This window comes from Balaenoptera musculus, chromosome 2 (genome assembly GCF_009873245.2).
Source record: "Balaenoptera musculus isolate JJ_BM4_2016_0621 chromosome 2, mBalMus1.pri.v3, whole genome shotgun sequence".
In the NCBI taxonomy this organism is placed as follows: Eukaryota; Metazoa; Chordata; class Mammalia; order Artiodactyla; family Balaenopteridae; genus Balaenoptera; species Balaenoptera musculus.
The window spans coordinates 25,005,745-25,028,315 of NC_045786.1; the positions used below are offsets into that span (position 1 = coordinate 25,005,745).

Sequence of the window (22,571 nt, forward strand, 5' to 3'; positions counted from 1 at the left end):
GCTCAAAACATGTGTATCTCCCTGTTGTGGAGGCTAGGGGCTGGAGGGGGTAGGATGCTTTTCCCATTCAGCAACTTGACTAGTACAAGATTTGGAAGAATTCTAAATTCATCACATACCTTCTTGGTCGTTATGGAGGTATATTTCTCAAGATATATATAGAGAGAGAACATATTGGAATATAGAACATATTTAACTTGTTCTAAGAAAATAATAACAATACACATAATAAAGTTTACTATGTATGGAGTTCTTACTCTGTGTCAGGCTCAGGGCTAAATACTTGATGTGGATTATTTCCTTTAATTTTAGATATGGACCAGCTCCCCTTCATTCTTCAGGGCACACCTTCCCGCACTTTCCACTGGCTAAAATAGGATATACCCCGAAGTTGAGTTGACGTGTACTCTCCAGTTTCCATATTGTTATATCAATACTGTCATCTTGGATGTTACAGCATTTATTACATATGCTTAACATATGATACTCTGAAAAGGATACTGGTATACTTGGATATTTTTAATAAATATTGGTATTCTAATTTTATTTCTTCAGACATGCAAATCTTCTCATATAAAATTTATTAATTTACTAGCCTTGGGGGAAAAACCTGAAAAAAATGACTATAATTATTCTTTTCCTCCGTTTCTTATTTTTTCTGGAGAGGGAATCTATATTCCTGACCTCATGTGCATGATATTTACTAAGTTCTCCATGTATTTTCAAAATTAATTGTTATAGGTTTGATAAAATTATAAAATCTTTAGTGCTACAAAGTTCTCACTTATCCAATAATGTATGCACATTTGGCAACAGTTCCCTTATTGGTTCAGTACTTGACTAGCTATACTGAATAGTCATCGTTACTAAATACTTTTCCATGTTCTTTATTTTCATTCTCTTATTAAAAGCAAATGTAATCATACTAAGGAGAAATCAGGGTAGAAGCTACATCATATTAGAATAACTGAGTCCTCTTTACATTTCCCCTTTACTAGAATATCCATTCACAAAATGTCCTTCTAAAGAATGATCTCATGTTTTAAATACTGATATATTTTGACAGCCCTAGGGCTTTTAATTTCTCTAGGATATTCGTATATGCAAACACAGCCCTGTGAGAATCACACCACAGATTTTGTTAAATCTAACACTTTAATCTTGTATTAATCATCTTTCATATTGTAAATGTAAAATTTTACTTTAATGATGCTTCCGTTTTTAGATCTTTTTGTTATTGATTCTTTTTAAAAAGAATTACTCTATTTGTATTATTGTGATTAAAAGTGATTTTGAAAGTATTTTATCACATGACTCTAATCCCCTGTACCTGGACATGCTTGCTTCATAATACTTAAGCCTGCCAGTTTCAACTTCAGTGAGCTAAAAAAAGATAGCACCTTACTTTACATCAGACACTGAATCGACATTTCCATACCAGATAGCAAACCCCCATGGCAAATACTGAGAATCTACACCATACAAACTCACTCACTTATAAATTCTTAAGGAAAATTCTTTAATATTTCCCCTAATTATAAAAGTAATTACACCAAAACATACTTTAAAAATTGGAAAATACACAAAAGCATTATAAGAAGAAAAGAGTCGTTTCTAGTTATATCATTCAAAGGTACCCAGAGGTAGGGTTTTTGAGTATTTCATCTTTCTTGTGTATCTTTTTTCTCTTTGTCGTAGTGATAATTTAGTAACTTTAAAATCTTCAGCAGAGTAGGGTCATTTTCACATCAAAACCGTATTCCTTAAAACTTGCCTTTTATGTTAAAGCCTAGTCTGTTCCAGGGACCCCTCTGTGTTTGGGAATATATATTTCTCAACATGCACTGTGTGTATATTGTATACAATAACTATGGTCATAAATATAATAACAGCCGATGTTTATAAAGCACTTACTATGTGCCAGTCCATGTTCTAGGCACGTTGCGTATTTTAGCTCATTTAATCTTCATAGCAACTTTCTGAAGTAGAGACTATTATTATCCCCATTTTACAGACAAGGAAATCAAGGTGGCCCCTACAGGGGTCAAAGGCACCACAGGTCAAACAGCTGTCAGGCAAGGGAGCCAGGATTCACCCTTGGGCAGTTTGGTAGCAAAGTCCATCAGCGTAACTGCTCTATTGCCTCTTAGTAGAGACCCGATCGTATCAGGGAAAACAATTTTAAAATTCGTGAAATGGATCCCTGTTTGTACTTCCGTTATGGAAGAAAATAATTTGCTAGTTAATGCAAGATGACCCCGTGGGACAGTTAAACCAGAAAATACCAACTGAGCCCAAGTTCCCGGTGCAGGTACAAACCTCTAGAAACTCAGGCACATTTTTTCTGACAGGTACTAATGAATCTATCAAAGGCAGTGAGTTTTACTAATTAGACTTACAGTAGAAATATAAACAGGCCGTAATGAATGAGTTTGCTGGTCTGCAGAGAGCCTTTCCTCCCTCCTTCCTTCACACACATACACATGCAACGCTTAGATATCAAAAGTATACATGTGATTGTCTGTCCTTTTTTTTTTTTGATGGCTTATTTTTTTTTTTTCACATCTTTATTGGAGTATAATTGCTTCACAATGGTGTGTTAGTTTCTGCTGTACAACAAAGTGAATCAGCTATATGCATACATATATCCCCATATCTCTTCCCTCTTGCGTCTCCCTCCCTATCCCACCCCTCTAGGTGGTCACAAAGCACCGAGCTGATCTCCCTGCGCGGCTGCTTCCCACTAGCTAGCTATTTTACATTTGGTAGTAAATATATGTCCATACCACTCTCTCACTTCGTCCCAGCTTACCCTTCCCCCTCCCTGTGTCCTCAAGTCTGATGGCTTATTCTTTATGAAAAAGGAAATAAACCTGTTTTCTAGAGTGTTTTAGCTTATAGCTCACTAAACAAGGAAGGAATAGATCAAGTACTCCAGATATGGAGTGGCTCCAGCCTTCTAAATTACAAGCATACCTAAGACATTGAGTGTCAGTGACCACACTGACGCAGGCTGTGTGCACGTAGCAGCAGGGGGTTTGGGTGAGCCCGTGTCCAGGTGCCCTGCAGGTGTGCCATCCGGGTGCAAGCTCCGTCCCCACGTGGGGCCCTGGCTGGTTCTGTAAGCTCCTGGCTTGGGCAGCCTGGACCCCAGCTCTGTGCTCTTCCTCTACACAGGAAGCCCCTGTAATGCATCCCCACCACAGAGCTGTGGAGGTCAAGAATGCAGCTCTCACAATTTACAATTCTAAACTAAACCTTTGCTTGGCAGGGGACAATAAGTAGAAGTAAAGATGTAAACCTCCTTGGAGGTAGTCGTCAATCTGAAGGAGAGTCACCTCCAGTCTGACAATAGTCCATACTCAGGACATCGGTAGTGTTAGTAACAAGGGTGGGATCCACAAAGGTAGAGATTCAAAGGCAATATCTTGGTTGAATTTAGACCATAATGATTTAAAGGATTTGGCCTTGAAAACCACTGAGATTAGTACATATCTGTCATCTGAAAGATGATTTTTTTTCCAGCTCTTAGATTGGCAAACTAAGTATTTGTATTTCTGTATATAGCTTTTACCTGCTTCCTCCTTTTTACCAGTATAAATCGCTTTCATGGCTAAATTTGATATAGAGATTTTACAAAGAAAATGAATACAAAGCAATTTAGATGTTAGAGGCCCCCTAAAGTGGTCTGTCATATTTTTGTAAGTACATAGGAGAAGAAAATATACCATTCTATCAGCCAAGTGATGAAAGATATTTGTAGACGCTTTGGAAAATACAGTACTTTGTACACAAACACACAGAATCCTTTGCTATTTTCAATTTTTGAAAGTACTCAGTATATATATTTAAATGACTTTGTAAGAATAAATACCTTTTTTAAAGGAAAAAAAAAAAAGAGCCACAGAGCTTTGAATACCCATCTATCTCCAGAATATCACCATTGATTATTTCCTTCGGCTGCCAGACAATCACAGCAAAGCAGTAACTAACTCTGACTCTCTTGTTTTTATGGATCTGGCATACAGAACGGCATGTATGCCATAGGTATATTTGCAAACTGGAGAGCTGAGAGATAAATAAATATTGTTGAATGATGTATCAAACGCTTGCTTGTTAGCGAGAGGTTCTTCAGCGTTATTCAATGAATCACTTCTTCCAGTGGCTGTAATCATTGTACTGTCAAACCCCAAGTAAAACTGACTTCACGGACAGGATGGAAATAAGCTCAGTGTTTTATTGTTTCATTAATAAGAACCTTGGCCATTTCCCTGCAGGAGGGAACACCCTGAGTAAGGCAACCTTCCTCTTTTAAAATTCACTTTTCATGGAGCTACTTGACAAAATGCTATGTTTTTGCCGCCCAAGTAGGCTAAGTGAAAAATTCACCAAGTGCTTGGACTGGGAGGTTAAATCCTAGAGGTTATTGAGTTCTAATCCTTTGTTTGGACTCTTTTCCGAAATCAGAAATAATACATACTCTTCTCTGAGCAGGGGTGCTCGAGATCTTTCTTAGAGAAAGAAACACACGATTCAGAAACAGAATACAAAGACCAATCAAAAAGTGATTCACCTGACACTCTGGTCTACAAAACAGCGCTAGCCCATTCTGGCCTAACCCATTCTGCTTTTCAGCCCTCGGTGCCTGGCGGGATTAATTTAGACGTTAAAGCAGTCAGGACCGTGACACACAGAGGTATTTGCCCCCAACTAGCCAAACTCTATTAGCATAACCAGGAGACTAATTAAACGGGAGGAAGCCCTCTGACCTCTATTTTGTGACCTTCTTTGGGGCATCATGGTGGGTCATAACGAACCCAGCCATAACGCTCACCTCCGTGGAAGAAGGTTCAGAGAAGGCTCATCTCTATACCCTTCAGTTTACTTCAAATACACACTGTTTCTGGACAAAGATTTCTCTTAAGAATTTTGCAGCATAACACCTTCTTACCAACATGTGTTTTATCATCTGGGAAGCACTACATAGGTCTTGTCATGTGCTCAATAACCAAAGTTTGTGAATTTCATATTTTCCTCCAAGAAAAAGGAAAAGAAATTAAGGTGAAAATCAGGGCATCTTTAGGCTAGTAAAGAGGAATTCGGTCAAAGGGTCTCACCAATACTTCTCATTTTTCAGAGGTTGAGACTGAGGCCCAGGGATGGTATGATTTACCTGATCACACAGCTAGTGAGAGACACACAGAGATGAGAATTTCCTCTCTGCAGATGCTGTGCCAGGAGCTGTTGACAAATTCTAAGTCCAGGGCAGTTCTGGACCATCCCATCCCCACCCTACCCACCCCCGACCAGCATCACAACTTCAACTCTCACTCCACCCAGAAGAATCATTTGCATCAGTTAATGTATCACTGGCATTAAGAAGAGGGTCTTTGCTGGAATAACACGTGTCACAAGCCCACATTCCCCTCGCTTTGCCTGCTTTGCATTTTCTCCCAGCTCTGACTGGAACAGAAAGATAGCGCTGGAGGAGATTTAACTTGTTGGAGGAGATCTAACTCCCTGTTTTCCTCCTTCTTTCAAGATCCACAGGACTGTGCGGTTCCTTTCTCTGAGAAGTATCTGCTGGGTGTTTGTTTTTCTGACGTTGTGCAAATGAAAATTAAGAAATGTGGAAATACGATAATATATAGTGATGATCAGCACCATTTCTTGAAGAGACCGTCTTTGCTCCATTGTATTGCATTTTCTCCTTTGTCAACGATCAGTTGACTATATTTACATGGGTCTGTTTCTAGGTTTTTCTGTTCCATTGATCTATTTATTGGTCTGGTCTTTCACCGATACCACCATCTTGATTACTGTGGTTTTATAGTAAGTCTTGAAGTCTGGTAAGGTCAGTCCTCCAGTTTTGTTCTTCTTCAACATGTTGTTGGCTATCCTGGATCTTTTGCCTCTCCTCCATGTAACCTTTAGAGTCAGTTTTGTCGATAACCACCAGGTAACTCACTGGGATTTTGACTGGGATTGTAGAGAATCTGTAGGTCAGGTTCAGAAGCACTGACATCTTGGCAATATTGTCTTCCTATTTATGAATGTGGAATCTCTCTCCATTTGTTTAGTTCTTGTGATCTGTTTTTTTGACTGGCTTTTAAATTGTTTACCATGACAAAAGCTACCAGTTCTGAAGTGCAGGCTGAGTGCCAACGCTCAGCTAGCTTTCTACATAGGTCATCTCATTTACCACTCACGACAACCCTATGAAGTAGGAATATTCTTCCATTTTGCAGATGAAAAATATGAGGCTCAGGAGAGGTTAAGTAACTTCAAGGTCACAAATAGAGGAAATCTGAACTCGGGTCTGAGTAAAGGCAAAGCCCATTATCCTAACAGTTGCCTTGAGTCCCGTCCCTCTGGATTTGGTTCTTCCTGACCCAATTCAGAGTTTCTCCAGTGGGAAGACTTCTCTTTCTGATACCCTTTTTGAACCCCTGCAGGATTCCTTTGGTTCTGAGTAGTCCTTCCCCAGCCATTTATGAAAGTTTGAGTCTATTATATTTGCATTTAATCTTTATGACTGGGATTTGGGATTCAACTTTTAAGAGGTTTATCCATCCTTCAAAATGTGATCCTCAAAACCCAAACCCCAGGACCGCATGGTTTGTATGTGCAGACATTTATGCTACTTTCATCACAGAGCCGTCTCTCTGGGCTCAGAGTGGACCCAACAGTTCCCTGCATGAATGGATTCTCAAGACTTCCAAACAGCTGTCAGAATGTTCTAAAAGAAGGCAAAGATCTTCAGAACAGCATCCCCTAGAGGGATAGCAGGTCTCCCCATCCTGCCCACCCACGCTGGACTTGCAGGCATGGACTGCCCTCATCCCCTTTAAGAAGCCCATGTTTTAGCTGCTATTCACCCAAACCAAAGGTTTAGACTGAAGCAAAATGCCATCATAAATAACTGAAGACAATCAAAGGACTTTTTCCAGTGCCCTGGCTTAATATAGAGATGAGAACTTGAACAGATTCTTGAAAGATTTATTGTGGAGCCATAAAATCTTTTAGTAGAATTAAGTGTGGCATCTGACATGCTATAAATCTCCACTACTATTTAGTTAATAATCACTATGGTCTTCTTAGAACGCCCGCGGTAGTAAACATTAACCGCGCCCCGCGCTTGCTTATATCCCCATCCACTGCACAAATTCAATGCCCAACCCTCACCGCTAGGTGCGGAGTCTGATTCAGACACGAGAACTATGGGACCACCATCCCAGGCACGTGTAGAAGTTAAGGTCGACCTTTTGCCTCCAGTCACGTTCCCCCACTTTCTCCACGTCCAAACTGACAAATTGTAAATTCCGAAATTTCAACCTTTATAGGAATTTGTAAGCATCCTAACGTTTCAGAGGAACCTTCCATCTGAGGTCTATGATAAACGGTCTTATTTTAAGCTTGTATACCTCTCATTCTCCTGAGTACTTAAGAGATGCCACTGCTGTGTGTACAGGCCACCCTAGTTTCGGGTACAAAGGTAAAGGTGGGAAGCTGTTCACATGGTACTTATGGGAACAAGAGCCAGCAGGAAGGTGTGCTAATGAGGAAGCAGGTGTGTACAGATGGGGCAAGTGATGAATCTCAAACCATGTCCAAAATATCAATGTTAAGTTAGGATTTCTGTCAGCAGAGCATTTGGGCCTGTCCCCAAGAGAAAGGGTGAGCTCCAGGTAAGGATACATGGCACAGAAAACTAGATCTCAGGTCATCTTTGGAAAAAGCAGGACGTTTACCTTTACCTGACTTACTGAGAGAATCGCCACCATCGTGGTTTCCCAGTTCTGTGGGGATACAGCCTTAGTACCCATGGCAGGCAGTGTGTGCCACTGTCAGACCAGAACAGGGTTTCCACGGCACCTCATACGCCCCGGGGCCTCAGTTAGTCTCACATCAAAACTTAAAGGTTAATTCTTTAAAAAAAAAAAAAAAAAAAATCACCCAGGTGAGGTTTCCAGGTGCAAATTCATGCACAGACACGCCAACTGTCTCCACACTGAGCAGATCACTAATTCTGTGGTTCACGAGGACTCTCAAAATCAGGGTGCTCCAAGGGTCATAAATATACGTATTGAGGAACTCTTGTCTCACACCATGGAGGAGCTCAGGCTCCCTGGAATCAGCCACCTCTGATACTTCGACCACGGTCCGAAGACCACTCAGCCTTGCTTTCGACAGCTGCCATTCAGGGGCAGCGGCTCTAACAACATGCATGGCGTCCTGTTAGGAGCAGCACAGCTTATAAGCTGTGACTTGCAACAGGTGAAGTCAGCACTGGAGGGAAGTAAGCCCAGACTTGACTGTGAGCTCCCTGAAGGCGGGGCTGTCTCCACCTTGGATGGATGAGGCAGGCATGAGCACGCCCACTCACTCTGGCCATGCCCGAAGAATACATTCAGAACTACTTACTGAGTGTTGAACGGGTCAACGCTTCCAAGCCCTGCCCCTGTAGTCAGAGCCCCCGGTTTGTACTCTTTACCATCCTACACACTGTCAATTTCAGCAGGTATACAGCCAGCACCCATTAAGTGCCCAAGACCATCCCACTGTCGGGCGGTCAAGTCCGGGTGGACCCTCCCTCGTGCTGTGCCCCATCTGCTGCATGCTACCATCCGGGCATCCTAGCAAACATCACACATACTCCTGGATTCCCCAGGTTTCTTGGGGTTCAGAAATGCTCTACAGATCCGCTAAATTGTCTTGCTGGCCTTTTTATAAGGGATTTCAAGACAGAACTGGTTCCTCTGAAATAATGAAATCCATTTAAAAAGTAATCCTTGTTTTCTTATTTTCAAGAAGCTCACAGATGGGATCGTTGTGTCTTTCCGCAGGAAAACCTCTTTTTTGTGATGGAGTATCTCAACGGAGGAGACTTAATGTACCACATCCAGAGCTGCCACAAGTTCGATCTTTGCAGAGCCACGTAAGAGCCCTTGTAGGGTTGGGGGGTTGCCACTGGTCTTGTCAGGGACTGGGGTCCACTGTGCCCGCGCCATGCTTTTCCCCACGTGGCACTTTTCCTGTTTCTCACTCAGTGGGCCTAAACCCCAGGGCGAGGTGACCCCAGGAACACATCCAATGAGGCAACTGTTTTCCCAGTTTGTGAAGCTTAAATTCAAGTCGGTTTTATTTCATTCCTCTGCTGCGAGATCAACTACTTAGTTTCTTAAGGAACCACCCCACTTCTTCAGGCTTCTAAATCATCTGAACCCAGAAGCAATATTTGCCCCTTGAATAGAAGTCAAATGGAGCACAGATGGGCAAGGCGGTCACTGGATGGGGCTTCATGGAGGCCTTTCAAGGGAAGCTCAGTGTGAAGGCATCAAGCAGTCAGCTCTGGGGGCAGGAGAATTAGGAAACAGGAAGAGACATTTGCTCTCTCTCGAGAATACGTTCGCCTTCTTTGGCATCAAGCCACTCTAGGCGCTGGCAAAATTGAGTAGGGTGGGTTTACTAGGTGGGACTGCAGCTGAGTCCCACAGAAGCCCCGCACCCTTCCTCCCTCACGCCCTCTTTCCTGAGTCATCAAACCACTGAGACGGTCAAACACAAGAAAACTGTGCCCCTGGCTCCACTTAAAAGGGTGGGTGCACACTAGTCTTGCTTGCTGTACGCTCAGTAATCTCACTTAACCCCTACTGAACACTCGGAGGGGTTCAGGTCGAGCTGCGTTGAGAGACAGACTTTTCCACGAGCTCCTACAGAAACCCCGGCTGAAGTGGCTGCTTTGTCAAATCCAGTGGGTAGCACGCCGCCGATCTCGTTGCTTCCAGGAACCATCGGCCAAGTGCCCGGAGATAACTTTATGAGATTCCTGCAGCACAGAAATCATCGGGTATTTTTCTGCTAGAAAGGATTCTCGGGGTCCCTTCCAGGTGTGTAAGGCATGAAAGCCATCGCAGACACATGCTATCTATCTGTCCTCACTGCCTCCCAGGAAGGGGTTTCTGCGTTCTTCTCCAAGATCCAGCAGACCTCACTTGCGGGAAGTTCTCCCTTATCTCTAACTTTAACCCTCCTGTAAACTCACCTCCTCCTTTGAGTCTGTCATCTTTGAAGGTGGAGAGCAAGGTATCACCTCCCAGCTTCTAATACAGGCGTATCTCGTTTGATTGCACTTCACTTTATCGTGCTTTGCAGTTACTTTGTTTTTTAATAAAGGAAGGTTTGTGGCAGCTCTGCGTTACCAGATGATGGTTAGCATATTTTAGCCATATTTTTTTAACTGAAGTATAGGTCACAAGTATTTAATTAAGATATGTACATTTTTTTTAGACATAATACTATTGCGTGCTTCATAGGCGACACTGTAGTGTCAACATAATTTTATATGCACTGGGAAACCAAAAAAACTCGTGTGACTCGCTGTGTTGCGGTGGTCTGGAACCGAACCCGTGAGATCCCTGAGGTCTGCCTGTGTGCGTTCCTCCTCCTCTCAGGCTGCACTTCTCACACAGGAAGAAGTCAGGTCTATGTGGAATGACCTCCAGACAGGTCTGAGGGGTCCAAGTAGGTTTTAAAATAAAAGGGAAAATTATTTCCCTATTATTACATTTAGTGTTTTTGAATGTTCTATTAGCAAAAAAAAAAAATGACAGTTTGAGCGTTATAGTTTACAATATAAGAATAAGCCCTAGATGCGGGTAGGGCTAAATATACCAGCTCCATTTCATTCTCTCAGGGCTGAAGCTGGATGCGTAGAATGGATGATATCTTCCTTTTGTTGTGATTAAAACAAAATTCCGTGCACACATTTAGCAGAGCGCTGCACACTCACTATATAAAAAGGGGAATTTTTTTTCCTAGTAAACATTCATGTTGAGCCTTGATTTTCCTTCCCTCAGGTTCTATGCTGCCGAAATCATTCTCGGTCTGCAGTTCCTTCATTCCAAAGGAATAGTCTACAGGTAAATTTTACTCTTTGGAAACAAGTTCTGGGATAACTGGATTTTCTGGTCCAGGTGATTTCATCACTGTGCTTGAGTGACATGAAGTGGTCAGTGTGCTTTTGTGGCAGAAAGTTCCACACCCGGGCTTCCTGCCCAGAGCGACAGCACGGATGGTGATTTAACAACCAAGTAAGAAATTCCGCTCTCAAAAGCAATAAGGCTCTGATCTCACTTTGTTCTTTACTCCAGTCCTGTTGTTCTCCCTCCTCCTACCTTTTGTCTCATTTCCTTCCGTTACTTTCCCTTTGGCCTCTTATTGTTGCTTGCTTTCTTCTGTCTTTTGTATCTCTCCTTCTTGCCTGTATTTGCGTATTGAATGTCCTCCTTTTGGGCGAGGGAGGAGGGGAAGCCTTCCTTGAACAAACACACCTGCGAAAACCTACAAGCCTACACCTTGTCCGCATGCCCAGGATGCCGTGTGTACCCTCTTTCTTGAGTGGGTGTCTTTCCAGAATCTATTGGACACCATCATTTCACATCCTTCTTGGATGAAAGCTAATGTACTTCAGTCTCCTTACTTCCCTCAAAGCACAGTTGACACTTACTTATCATACAGATCTTCAAAGGCTTAGTTGTCTCGTTTCTGACTCACTGCAGATTGGGCGGGGTGGGGGGAGTATATTGAAGAAAACAAAAAAAAAAGGAAGGAAGGAGCTGGACAGGATGCTGGCAGAGCAGCTGGGGGCCTACACAGTGACCACTGGTGACAAGGGAAGCTGAGAACCGACATAAAGGGAAGATGCAGGACAACCTCAAGGCCCCGAGACAGTGGGGTCACGTGCTTTTCTGCAGCAGATGCTCACAGGAATGACCGGAGTCATCAGTACAGGCTAAGTGATGCTCTACACACATTGTTGAAGATGGCAAACTGTGTATAATACAGTCCAGAAGCATTCCGTCCGGGATGGCCAGTACTGGGCTTTGGTGCTTACAGAATAGGCTGAAAGTTCACTTAGGGAAGCCTCTCCGTTTCCAGAGGGTACAGCCAAGTGAGGGCTGCCCCATTTAGAGCCCAGAACTAAAGACTTAGGGGAGGTTTTGGAACTCATTTCTCTTAAGCCGTCTCTTTGGCATCCTTTGGATATACTTTTGTATTTGGGGGAGCGGGGGCTATCTACAAAACAATCGATTAAATATCTGTTTTATACCATTCTTTAATCTTCAGGAAAGTGAGAAATACTCACCAGTACACTGAAAACCCTGATCAGATTCCGTGGTTGTTTTCCTCTTTATATCTGTAATGCCTGCAATATCCCTAAGATATACCTATACTGAGACACTCAGTAGATTGTGTGGGATGGATGGATAGGAAAGAGGGAGGAAAAGTTAGGAAGACTGGAGAGAAGAGAGATCTTAGGGCTGAAAGGGACCTCATGCAACCAAACCCCACATGCCCCAGTATAGTCTCTTTCTCCACATCACGATGTTTCTATTATTTCATCTTGTAAATTGCTGACACTCAGGACCAAGACCAATGAGGGTCCATAAGTGCCTTAATATCATAAATTGTACCCATTTTAGAGCTCTTACTACATCCATGAGAAATATTTTCTAAGGCTTCTTATGCACCACAAAGAAAGAATCCTGCGTTTATTTAGCAGTGTACTCACTGAGGTGGTAGGAGATCCTTGAAAGACATGGAATAATTAAAACTGGGGGAGGTCATCCAGCAGGTACACTGACACTGAGGTTGGCCTTAAGAAATTATTCAACTGCCCATTGTAACTTTACTGGCCTAAACGTTTCATTGGGCCACTGAATTAACAAGGGGATTCTATTAGTTTCCTTTTTCTGACCACTAATGATTATCATATTAGTTTTGAAGAGTTGCCGTAAGAAATTAGCACAGACCTGATGGCTTAAGCCAATAGAATTTATTCCCTCACAGCTCTGGAGTCCAGAGGTCCAAAATCAAGGTGTCAGCAGGGCCACGCTCCCTCTGCAGGCTCTAGGGGAGGATCCTTCCTTGCCCCCTCCAGTTTTTGGTGGCCCCAGGTGTTCCTGGGCTTGGGCTCACTCCAGTCTCTGCCTCAGTCTTTACAGGGCCTTCTCTTCTCCCTTTGCCTTCCCTGTATGTCTCTTACAAGGACACATGACATTGGATTTAGGGACCACCCAGATAATCCAAGATGATCTAATTTCAAGATCCCTAACTTGATTACACCTACAAATACCCTTTTTCCAAATAAGGTCTCACTCACAAGATTCCAGGGACTAGGACATAAATATCTTTTGGGGGGGGGCACCATTAAACCCACTACAACTGGTAACGAAGACGGACCAGCCACTAAACACACAGCCTCGGTTAAGCATTGTGGTGGATGCAAAAGCTATAGAAGTCCCAACCTCTGGATCCCTAATTAAGCCACTTTCTGGATTTTTATTTTGGGTTTTTTTGGAGGTAAAATAAAAGTACATGAAAAGACACAAACAGCATACTCTAAAAAAAGTCTAAGTGAATAAGATTCTAATTAAAAGTAAGTGCCGGGACTTCCCTGGTGGCGCAGTGGTTAAGAATCCACGTGCCAATGCAGAGGACACTGGTTTGGCCCTGGTCCGGGAAGATCCCACATGCCGCGGAGCAACTAAGCCCGTGCGCCGCAACTACTGAGCCTGCGCTCTAGAGGCCGCGAGCCACAACTACCGAGCCTGCATGCCACAACTACTGAAGCCCGTGCGCCTAGAGCTCATGCTCCACAACAAGAGAAGCCACCACAATGAGAAGCCCACACACCACAACGAAGAGTAGCCCCCGCTCACTGCAACTAGAGAAAACTCACATGCAGCAACGAAGACCCAATGCAGCCAAACATAATAAAATAAATAAGTTTATTAAAAAAAAAAAAAGTAAGTGCCAAAGGGAAGAAAAATGAAGGTGTCATCAGAATTGGGTGAGGGTATGCTAACAAAAAGTTCCTATCAGAAAGAGGATTTTTTTTAAAGGGGGAGAGGCTTTATAAATGGAAGAAGTGACTCCAGAAAAGGCACAGAAATAGGGGTAAGGAGGTCGAGTGGAGGAATATTGAACAAATTGTGTCCAGCTTTTCTGGAAAGGCTGTTGTTGGCAGTCACAAGAATTGAGGCCAAGAGATGTAGAGAAGGGCTTCCCTGGTGGCACAGTGGTTAAGAATCCGCCTGCCAATGCAGGGGACACGGGTTCGAGCCCTGGGCCGGGAAGATCGGGAAGATCCCACATGCCGCGGAGCAACTAAGTCCATGCGCCACAACTACTGAGCCTGCACTCTAGAGCCAGTGCTCCGCAACAAGGGAGGCCACCACAACGAGAAGGCAGTGCACCGCAGCAAAGAGTAGCCCCCGCTCGCCTCAACTAGAGAAAAGCTCGGGTGCAGCAACAGAGACCCAGTGCAGCCAAAAATAATAAATAAATAAATTAAAAAAAAAAAAAAACATGTAGAGAAGCAGGTGGCAACATCAATCATCTACCATTACTGGTGGAATCGTAAAAGTAGTGGCATCTTAAAAGATGCCTCAGCCCTGGCTTAGGTTAAATGTAAAACGAAGGAGCTGGAAAATATGCAAACATAGAAGCAGCAGAATCTAGAATCTCAAGTCTTAGAAATATTAGAATTGAAAGGGACCTTAAGATGATCTTTGATCGATGACACTGGACCCAACCCCTATATTTGAAACTACTTACAAATGCTTTCATGTGGATGATCTCATTGGATGCTCACAAATTCTGTGGGATAAGCAAGGCAGGCATCACTGTACCCATTTTATGGATGAGTCATTAAAGGATCAGAGAGGAGACATGGCTTGGCTGAGCTACTTAGTGATAAAACTTGGATTTGGAAGCTCGTTTCTTCTGGCTCCCACTTTGCCTCTTCCAAATGGAGGAGCTTTGCTTATGTTGACAACACAATGGAAGGAAAGGCTTCCCACTGAATTCTCGGTTGTACCTGATGCCCTGATGTGCAGCCCTTTGGGCAGATGGGTGCTTCCCAGAGCCATGCCAGGTGACCTGGACCCTGAAGGTCCTTTCTGGGTCCTGGTGTCCTGTGAGGTACCTGTGAACACTCTGGCCTTTGGGTCCTGTGGCTTCTCCAGTTAGTCTTCCTCTGCCTTCATCCCTTCCTGCCCCTCAGGGTGTCTGGCTCTGCATGGCAGGCCTTCTGGACCTTTCCCCTTCTGACTTAGATCTCTCAAAGCTTCAATGATCTCCTCTCTCCCAACCCTGTAGACACCCTGCCCACTTTAGAGGGTGGATTGAAAATTGAACATGAAGCTTTCCTAGCCTGAGGCCTAGAGAACATTCATTTTTAGAATTGACCAAAATGTACCCTTGCAATCACAGAAGACTCGAGGTATCTGAGCAAGACCAGTTCATTGCGAAAGACCGGGTGAGCTTGGTTTAAGGGGATGCAAAAGAGGGTAAAGCCTGGATTTGCTGGGATAGATTGTATAATTTTAAGAGCCTTTGTTTTCCATTAGATAAATATGAATAAAAATAGTGATTCCAGATCAAAGGGCTGTTGTGAGAATCAAACGATAAAATGCATGTGAAAGAAATTCCAGTATTAGATATTATGTTCATTATCCTTCTGAGCTATGTACAGTACTGCAGCTGGATATCTGTCTCCCTAGCGATGACCCTAAAACCATCCTTCAGCCAAATTTCTAGGAACATACATATGTGGCTGTAAATGATACAAATATGTTTCCTATAGCAGAAACTCAAAATGACATCACTATTGCATAGAGTGTGGATTAGGAAATGAACCTGCCGTTTTAGCATGAGGAGTTAAATATGACCTATAATTGGACTTACTGGAATATAATCCATAAGTCACAATGAAAGTGTATTTAATTAAAACGAAGGAACAAGGCAGAAGGCCTGCCTACGGAGAAGACTTGGACATATTGGAAGTCTTCAGTCCTAATAATGAAAGTGCGACAGCATTTGAGTTAGGATGGGAGAAACAGAACCGAAACTGATCTGAATGTGAGACACACATTCACATATCCTGGAGGTATCCATGCACCTGGTCAGACAGAAACCATCGTTGACGCATTAGTGACGGAGGTCAGCAAGCTGGCCCAGATGCAAGAGGTCAGCTCTGGGGAACACCTGCTAGCAGCGTCTCTGCACCAAAACAGAACTGCATCCCATGCTCACGTTCTCTGGCTAATTTACTCACAGAAGGTGAGAAAGCAACAAAAGGGAACCATTACCTGGGACTTAATTGTAGCCGATACTCACTGGTGGTGAGGTGGTCGCTGGCTGGTGATGAATTCACTCAAATGGTTATGGAATGACAAGAACACATGCTACACTCTCGTCAGAGCATCGCAGCACAGCAAGTATCAAGCAATACACATTCCACCCTCGTGAAGCTTAGAGTTTAACAAAGGAGATAAAACAAATAGTGACGGGACTTTAGGATATGGGTATTGATTACAAGCATCATACAACCACTGAAACCTTTGCTTAAGCAGAAGCTAAGCCTCACTGAGAAAGCAGAACCAAGGATGCAGACCCATCAGAACCAAAGTGGCTCCTCTCTCATTGGCTGGGTTGTTCTTCGGGTTCCTGGGGCCTCTGTCTCTCCTCTTGGCCGAGGCACTTCAGTCTCTTCTTCTACAGGCTGGTTTTCTGTCCCTCCAAGGGCATGGCGGAGGGCGCGCCACAGCAGCCCTACGCGTCAGACACCCAGCCGAGACGGACTAGTGCCATCATGTTGCAACCTCAGCAAGTCTTCCCCAAGAAGAAAAGCTGATCCACTGTGTCAGGCCTCCACCTGTGGCTCAATCAACAGGGGCGGAGGAGACAGAGCTGCTTGCCAGGCCCTTTGGGAGCAGAATCTTTGAGCAGGAGATTGTAGCATCTTCTCTTAGAGGAGGTACAGAAAAAGGCGAGAGCAATAGCTCTCCCTACTCTCTCCCAAGGCGTCTTAGCTCATTAAGGACGGCAGTGGTAGCCATCACCCACCACATATCCTAGACTTAAAGGAGTTTTCACAAAGCTCAGAAATTCACGGCAGATAAAGGAAGAGAAAGCTGGATGTTATATAACCGACTAGAATTCATAAAATGCCACCGACTAAAGGCGATAAAAGTTTAAAGAAACTGATGTCAAGTGTCGTTCCTGGATTATCTTTTTTAAAAATCCATTTTGCAGGTACAGCATGACAGGAAAATGGTATAATGGTAGTTTGTGTGGGGGAAAAAAAAAAAAGGACACCTGGAGGTTTTAGTTTACGGTGAGTTCCATATTAAGCATTGTTGTGATGGAGCTTCTAAAATAACTAGTGCAGCCACGGTGCTCAGAGGCAAGAGGACTAGACCAGAAGCTAAGGGTGCCACCATCATCTGCACCTGTGAGATCATGTACCCGGAAGATACCGGTTTCATTCTGAGAACCATCTTTTAAGAAGAAAATTGACAAATTCGAGATATTTGCAGGGTAGGGGCCAGAATGTTGCAGAGCCTGAATACCATGCTGTATGGAGGAATAAAGGTCCTCAACTTGGTCAAGGAAAGACAAGAGAAAGTGTGGTGTCACTTTCCAAATATCCAGGCGATCATGTGTGGTAAAGAACGCATCCTTGGGCCAACAGGTAAAGTCACAGGGAGGCATAGTTTGGCCTATTTTTTTAAAATCTTGTCACCACTTACATATCCCTAAAAATGAAGTGGGCTGCCTTACAAGGATACTGGTTCTCTAAGGACAGAGGAAGTCATTGACATGGTGTTCTGGTATCAGATGGATTCACATTCTAGAATTAATCTGGATTAGGAACAGCTTTCCTTAATTGGTCTTAGAATTAGGTGCAGGATAATTCATCCACAAACACAGATACTTAGAAAATGGCATAAAATGAGTATATTTCTAGGCCTTTCTTCCTTTTCCGTTACCCCCAGGAAAGGTACTGGGATAAAGAGCCTCAGGTCTGTGTCTTGTCCATGGTATATTAGCTGTACTCCGTGGCAAGTCAGAAAGGGGAATCAGTAGCAACCAGCCATTGCCTTGAAGAGTCAGTTTTATCTACACCCCTACCGTGGATGGGGGTATGTGTTGTGTAGTACTAAATACCACCCTACACCAGACACATCACCAAACACCAGCCCCCATGACATTTCACCACCAGCTTATTCCTTTCCATCCAGGCTTTGTTTCTTGAGGGCCCCTCTTAACATTGAGGGATGCTACTTTGCAGAGATAACGCATGACCTTTATGTGGCCCCATCTCGGCACCTGCTCAGCCATTCATACATGAAATATGGAGGGAGCTCTGGAGATGGGCCAGGTATTGATACAGAAGATACAGAACTCGGTCAGAGCCAGGCCCAGAGAAAGCCAACCTGGACCACGAGGGGCTGTACGTCCAGTCCTGGGCAAGAGACGCTGGTCAAGGAGGAAACACCAAGGACGAGAAGCAGTGACCCTGGAGCGTGGTAGATGGAGGGTCGGGGTTGAAAGGAGAGAGGAGGACCAGCAAAGTACCTACTCATTGCCCTTCAGGCTGTGATGGGACGTGCAAGCCCCCGTCACAGGGCAAGTCCATGTTAACAAAACCGTGTGTTATTAAAGTGAGAATCTGCTTTGTTTTTCAGGGACCTGAAGCTTGATAACATCCTGTTAGACAAAGATGGACACATCAAAATAGCGGACTTTGGGATGTGCAAGGAGAACATGCTGGGGGACACCAGGACCAACACCTTCTGTGGGACCCCCGACTACATCGCCCCGGAGGTAGGACGCGCCGCTCTGCACCCACCCGTACAACTCCGCCTCCCCGGGGCCAGCACCACTGCTTCCTTCTCCCCTGAAAATCAGAAGACTTTAAACTATTTTTGTTCAGGATGTGTATTTGTTTTTCGGAGTATTTGACAAATGCAGCTGCACCCAGGCGCCGCTAGTGTCGCACTGGGCGTGGTACCCGCGCTAACTTCTGCACCTCGCCAAGGCGTGAGAGACCCAGCAGGCCCTTCCCATCCTGGCTCTCCCACCCCAGCCTTAAAATATGTTCACTCTGCTCAGACCAAGCAGAAGAAGCAACTGGTGAAGAGCCAGGTAGACACAACAGGTTCATGGGCATCCACCTAAGTCCAGTGGTTTCATTTTGGGACCAGAGAAACCTAAATTGTGGTTTCCAAGCTGCTACTGTGTGAGCCTGGAGAGGTCCCACTTCTTTCTCCTGTTACTGGGTCCCATGGGAGAGCCTGTGAAAGTTTAAAAACAGCAACAGCGAAAACAAAAGCCATTGCTCTCATATTCTGAGCCCCTGGAAGATCAGCGTTTGCTCAGAAGTCATCCATCAACGCCAGCTGCCCACCCCAGGGAGATGAGACACTCCCTTACCCCTTGGTCCTTCCCGCAGCATAAACTTATCGCAGCTTTTCTATCTTTGGATCTCTCTGAACTACTGGATGATTGCTCTAAAGTCAGGGGCTGTTTCTTCTTTGCTTTTTAAAAACTTCCTTTTGAAATAATTATAAATTCACAAGAAGTTGCCAAAAATAGTACAGAAATGTCACCCATATCTACCCTTCCCCTACTGGTTCTGGCTTACGTAACTATGGTACAATATCAGAACCAGGACATGGATGTTGGCACAAGGTGTGTAAAGTTTTGCCCCACTTATCGTATGTGTAGGTCAGTGTGATCTTACCCACTTTTATATCCAAGGACGGAGCTCAAGGCTCGGCACATTAAGGTGCTAATAGATAGCTTTTCAAAGAATGAACGAACAACGATTGATAAGTGTGTGAGTGGTGACGGCTGTCTGATGGATAGACAGTGATGGGCCTCTGGCTTCCTGGGCAAAACAAATTTGGCAGCAAATCCCTGTCATAGCCAAAGTAACTGTAGCATCCTCGATCTAAGAAACAGGAGACTCTGCCCTGTACGTATGTACTTAATTTAGATTTCACCTTGTTTAAATTCAAGCTTGGCCTCTGGTCAGCAAGAAATTATGGCTTTTAACCTGTCCTGTCTATACATGCCTTACGCCATACCCTTTCCCAGGCGATCCTTCCTTCCCAATTCTGTTTCCTTTGGCATCTTCCAGAATTTACCTTCAGAGACTGGCTTCTGTCTGCAACTTGAATCTCATCCTCTCATCTTCAAGCCTGCTTGTCTTCACACAATTCCACTCCTGGTCCTTTTTTCTCCCTGTACATCCTCCATGAACAGCTATATTTATGACTATGGTTTCAACTCCAAAATCAGTATGACCAGCCCAGACTTCTTGCTTCAGACCTGTATGTCCGTCTTCCTGCTGAGATCTCCAACTAACTGTCACGGGCCATTCAAACATAACAGATCCCAAAACCACTCTCTGTTGAAATTGCCCCCCCACACACACACATGCACACCCCCTTCTCCTTTATCCCTTTCTGGATGAATGACATACACATCCAGCCAGCCAGTCACCTAGCCAGAATACTGGAATCCTCCAAGTCTTCTCCTTCCTTCTCACCCCTCCCAAATCCAAACACCAAGACCTTCTAAATATAGACCTCAGGGGTTCGCTCATCTGTTTTCATGCCTCCCCAATCTTGTGATTGTACTAAGAATCTCCCTTGATTCTTTTTTGATCCTCAAAATGAATCCCTTTGGGGAATAAATCAAGCTTCTCCAATCCCGCCCCATCTTACAGTTGCTGCCCTGCTCCAGGCCCTCGGCACCTCTGGTCTGGATCCTGGTGATGCCTTTTTACCCAGACTTTCCTCTCTATGACCACCCAACTGGCAGTGCATCGTCTTTACATATTTTCAAACTTTTTAAATAGTAATCTTTTATTTATTTTTATATTTATTTTTGGCTGTGTTGGGTCTTCGTTTCTGTGCGAGGGCTTTCTCTAGTTGTGGCAAGCAGGGACCACTCTTCATCGCGGTGCGCGGGCCTCTCACTATCGCGGCCTCTCTTGTTGCAGAGCACAAGCTCCAGACGCGCAGGCTCAGTAGTTGTGGTTCACGGGCCCAGCCGCTCCGTGGCACACGGGATCTTCCCAGACCAGGGCTCGAACCCGTGTCCCCTGCATTGGCAGGCAGATTCTCAACCACTGCGCCACCAGGGAAGCCCTTTTCAAACTTCTTGATCATGCTCCCTCATCAGTTAAAAAAGCATCACCAGCATATGTATATTTATTATATATTATCACCAACTAATATAGTCTGTTATAAAACATGCAGAAAAAGGAACAGGCTGAACTTAAGATGAAATAAAGTTTTAAATAACTAAGTTGTATTCTATTAATAGTACATTTTATGCTTTATTAAAATAATGAGGCTAAATAACTTTGTAAAATCTTGGTTTAACACTTTATGATTCTGGCACTCAGAAGGCTGCTTGGTTTCTTTCAATTTCTGGTTTTACTGGCTCATAGCTGCTTTGTACCTCACGAAGGCACACTGTAAGATAGATGCTACAGTATGTACATAAGGCAAGGTTTATGGTTGAAGAGAGTGGATATAAGTCCAGAATGCACAACAGTGTTTTCCGATTTAGCCAGCTTCCTGTCATAACTAATGAAATGGCCACTGTTTTTAGCTTCGTTACAATGTGACAAAGAGCTGGTACTAGGAGCAAATAAGATCTCTGCACTTGCCGTTTTCTACTTTGCATCATTAGCATGGTCTTCAATCCAAGTCTCTTTTGCAGATAACTTTTTAAGGACTTTCCATTTTGTGAAAATGAGTTTAGTTCAAACAGAACCCACCGATCCCCTTAATTGGGCATGCAACGCAAATGACGCACCTTAGGATGATAAGTAATCGTAATAGTGACGCACCTTATGATGTGCTGAAGACAAATGCTCTAGCCAAGCCACCACCAACTCCTCCCGAGATGAGGCTTCCCGTTCCTCCCTCGGGAAACCTAGTCACTGTTCAAATTTCTAAAAGAGGGCATCAGCGCCACTACTGGAATTGTTTAAACTTGCATAAATACAAGTTCTAATATTTTCTTCCCGTGTCTCGGCGTTACACCATCTGGGTGGTCCCTGGGGTGCAAGCACTGCCCCACCACGTCAACAGATCTACCTTTCTAATGGGAAGACCTGTCATGCCACAACTTTAAAAATATTCAGGAAGTCCCCATTATCAGCTGGGTACAAGCCAAAATCCCAAGAGAAGTTCCTTAATATGTCTTGAGACATCTGTTTCCTTCTCTTTCATATCCCTTAGCCATGCCCTCGGAATCCCTGGTCTGATTTACTCCCACCTCCAAAGTCATCTTCTCCCTGAAGGTGCCTCTGGCTTCTTGGAATAGTCAGTTCTTTCCTCCTCTGTGCTACCACAGCCCATGTGTAATCCCATTTGCCAGTAAACTGAATTTCTCACAGCTAAGGACCATGATTCATCCACCTTAGTGTCTAGTCTCCTCCTCCACAGCTCAGAGCACCCATCACCTGTTCCCTGAATGACCACACCAAGACATGCACCCCAAATGCCCATCTCTGAACATGTGCTGGAGATGGGGCCTCTTGTCTCTAGCCTCTCCCTTTTCCATCAAAATCCTACCCATTTTCCAAAGCTCCACTCACATGCCATCTCCGTTGTGAAGTTTTTCCTTTATCTCACTCACTGACCCATTGCCCTCTCCCCAGGGACCTCAACGATATGGGCGGAGGGCCCGAAACA

The 22,571-nt window shown here is 44.1% G+C and overlaps 1 protein-coding gene across 3 annotated transcripts in view; it reads left to right on the forward strand.

The window, feature by feature from the left end:
* Window positions 1-22,571, forward strand: part of PRKCQ (protein kinase C theta) — a 152,307-nt gene that overhangs the window by 108,493 nt on the left and 21,243 nt on the right. For all 3 annotated transcript variants that reach the window (XM_036844054.1, XM_036844051.1, XM_036844052.1), the window contains 3 exons: window positions 8,847-8,938; window positions 10,860-10,922; window positions 18,540-18,678. In XM_036844054.1, coding sequence (XP_036699949.1) covers window positions 8,847-8,938; window positions 10,860-10,922; window positions 18,540-18,678 — 294 coding nt within the window. The remainder of the gene's footprint in view (window positions 1-8,846; window positions 8,939-10,859; window positions 10,923-18,539; window positions 18,679-22,571) is intronic.